This window comes from Octopus sinensis, unplaced genomic scaffold (genome assembly GCF_006345805.1).
Source record: "Octopus sinensis unplaced genomic scaffold, ASM634580v1 Contig12411, whole genome shotgun sequence".
In the NCBI taxonomy this organism is placed as follows: domain Eukaryota; kingdom Metazoa; phylum Mollusca; class Cephalopoda; order Octopoda; family Octopodidae; genus Octopus; species Octopus sinensis.
Window position 1 is genome coordinate 60,001 of NW_021832598.1, and position 2,527 is coordinate 62,527.

General features: G+C 34.0%; 1 protein-coding gene across 1 annotated transcript in view; it reads right to left on the reverse strand.

Annotated features, from left to right (window-relative positions):
• LOC115229304 (S-crystallin 2-like) overlaps nucleotides 1-2,242 on the reverse strand; it is a 21,924-nt gene extending 19,682 nt beyond the window's left edge. The window contains exon 1 of the mRNA XM_036499168.1: nucleotides 1,946-2,242. Within this exon, the coding sequence (XP_036355061.1) occupies nucleotides 1,946-2,078 (133 nt within the window). The 5' untranslated portion in view covers nucleotides 2,079-2,242. The remainder of the gene's footprint in view (nucleotides 1-1,945) is intronic.
• Nucleotides 2,243-2,527: the final 285 nt, after the last annotated feature.

Sequence of the window (2,527 nt, forward strand, 5' to 3'; positions counted from 1 at the left end):
CAAACGGATTAAGTCGATTACAGCGACCCCAGTGCATAGCTGGTACTTAATTTATCGACCCCGAAAGGATGAAAGATAAAGTCGACCTCGGCGGAAATTGAACTCAGAACGTAACGGCAGACGAAATGCGACTATGCATTTCGCCCGGCGTGCTAACGTTTCTGCCATCTCGCCGCCTATAGTAATATTAATGACTTCAAATTTTGGCGCAAGGCCAGCTATTTTGTGGGTGAGAAAGAGACGAGTAGATCGACTCCAGTGATCAAATGTTACTTAATATATGGACCTCTACAGGATAAAAAGTAAATTCGACCTGAACGGCATTTGAACTCAGAACGTAAAAACGGGCGTAATGCTACTAAGAAGTGTGACACTGCGCCAGTAGTTTTTGAGGGAAAAGGATAAGTCGATTACATCACTGATACGTATTTTATCAGTACTTATCTGATACTTATTTTATCGACCTCAGAAAGCATGAAAACAATGTCGACTTCGGTGGTATTGGAACTCAGAACATAATGCCGGAAGTGATCTCGCTGAACATTTTGTTTGGCACGCTAACGCTTCTGCAAGCTCACCTTAAAGATATTAATGATTTCGGATTTTGCCACAGTGTCAGAAATATTTGAGGACTTTTATAATCGTATTTTTCTACCCAACTACTTAACTAATTAATTAATCTAACACCTACAGTTTGTATTTTGAGAGTAACTGGAAGTGCTGGTTTGATAGATTTCTAAAGAGATCACCATTATGCAAGAATTGAAAGGGCGCTTCGAACTAGAATCGAAACCAATATGTGATGTGAGTGCTGTGTGTAACATTGTTTGAAATATTGATTTCTAACATTGGTGAAATACTCCAAATCCGAAATTGAATTATCGACGATAAGATAGCCTAAGCCTTCAGATGAAGTGTAATTATTCGAACGCAGAGACTGGAAAATGAAGTTGACTTGGTCGAGATTTGAAATTCAAACGTAAACATTAGCGTTATCAACTGCAACCAAGAGATTCTACCGTTCTTCAGCACTACATCGTTGAAAATATTATACATTACGTGAAATTATATTTCCACACAATAAGATCTAATCTCGTGACTAGACAGCTCACTTACATATTTTTATGACACTTGAGACAATTTAATTTCCTTTTCTTCGCACAATGTCAGAGAAAGGCAATGAAGCCTTAGCAAACATATAAGTGCGTTTGTTTGTAGGCGTGAACGTACGTGTATATATATATATATATATATATATATATATATATATATATATATATATATTATATATATATATATATATATATATATATATATATATTATATATATATATATATATACATACATATATATATATATATATATATATATATATATATATGTATATATATATATATATATATATATATATAGATATATATATATATATATATATATATACATATATATATACATATACATATATATATACATATATATATATATGTATGTATATACACATACTCACACACACACATATATATATATATATATATACATGCATACATATATGTATAAACAACACACACTCACACACAAACATATATACAAAGATATACATATAGACAATCATATTGACACGAGTGTATGTATGTATGTATGTATGCATATATATATATATGTGTGTGTGTGTGTGTGTGTGTACATGTGTGCATATGTATGTATGTGTGCTTATATATGTATGTATGTATGTATGTATGTATGTATGTATGTATGTATGTATGTATGCATGTTTGTATGTATGGGCGTATGCATGTATGCATGTGCGTATGCCTATAGATATGGGGAATTTCACTGCTGGCAAAATTGATAAATATAAATGATTTTATACATAAATTATATATATATATATATATATATATATATATATATATATATATATATATATATATGTATGTAACTTACTGTTCCGGAAACCATTCCATTCTGAGAAATCGATCCTGCGATCATTGTACTGGATGCCAGCGGCTGCGAACAGCATACGACAGACCTCAGCACGGCCGCGGTGGTTGAAGTAGTACAGCGTGTAGGAAGGCATTATTGTTTGTTTGTGTTGTGCTGTAGTTAAACAAGTTAACAGATTTCCCTGAAAGGTTTCGTAAATAAATCAAAGTTAGAACAAAAATGACACTAAACAGATAAACACAAGTGTTAGCTGTTGAAGGTGAGGAAGGTGTTGTTTCAGCTCTGGCTGCTGTGCTAGCACGGACCGAGGCTTATATAGTCCACCTGTGCTGCTGTTAGTCACAGTCAAAGTATAGGTTAGGCCTGGCATTGCTGCTATGTCATCAGGTTCAATCACTCACGTCAAGGACGATGCAATAGTGTCCTTAGTGAACGTATTGATTATCTTATGTCCTACTACTACTACTACTATTACTCCTACGGCTCGAAATGATAATTATCTTTAAGACTGGTACGAGGGAGAGAGAGAGAGAAGGAGAGGAAGAGAGAGGCAGAAAATGAGATGGACGAAGAGAGAGAGGG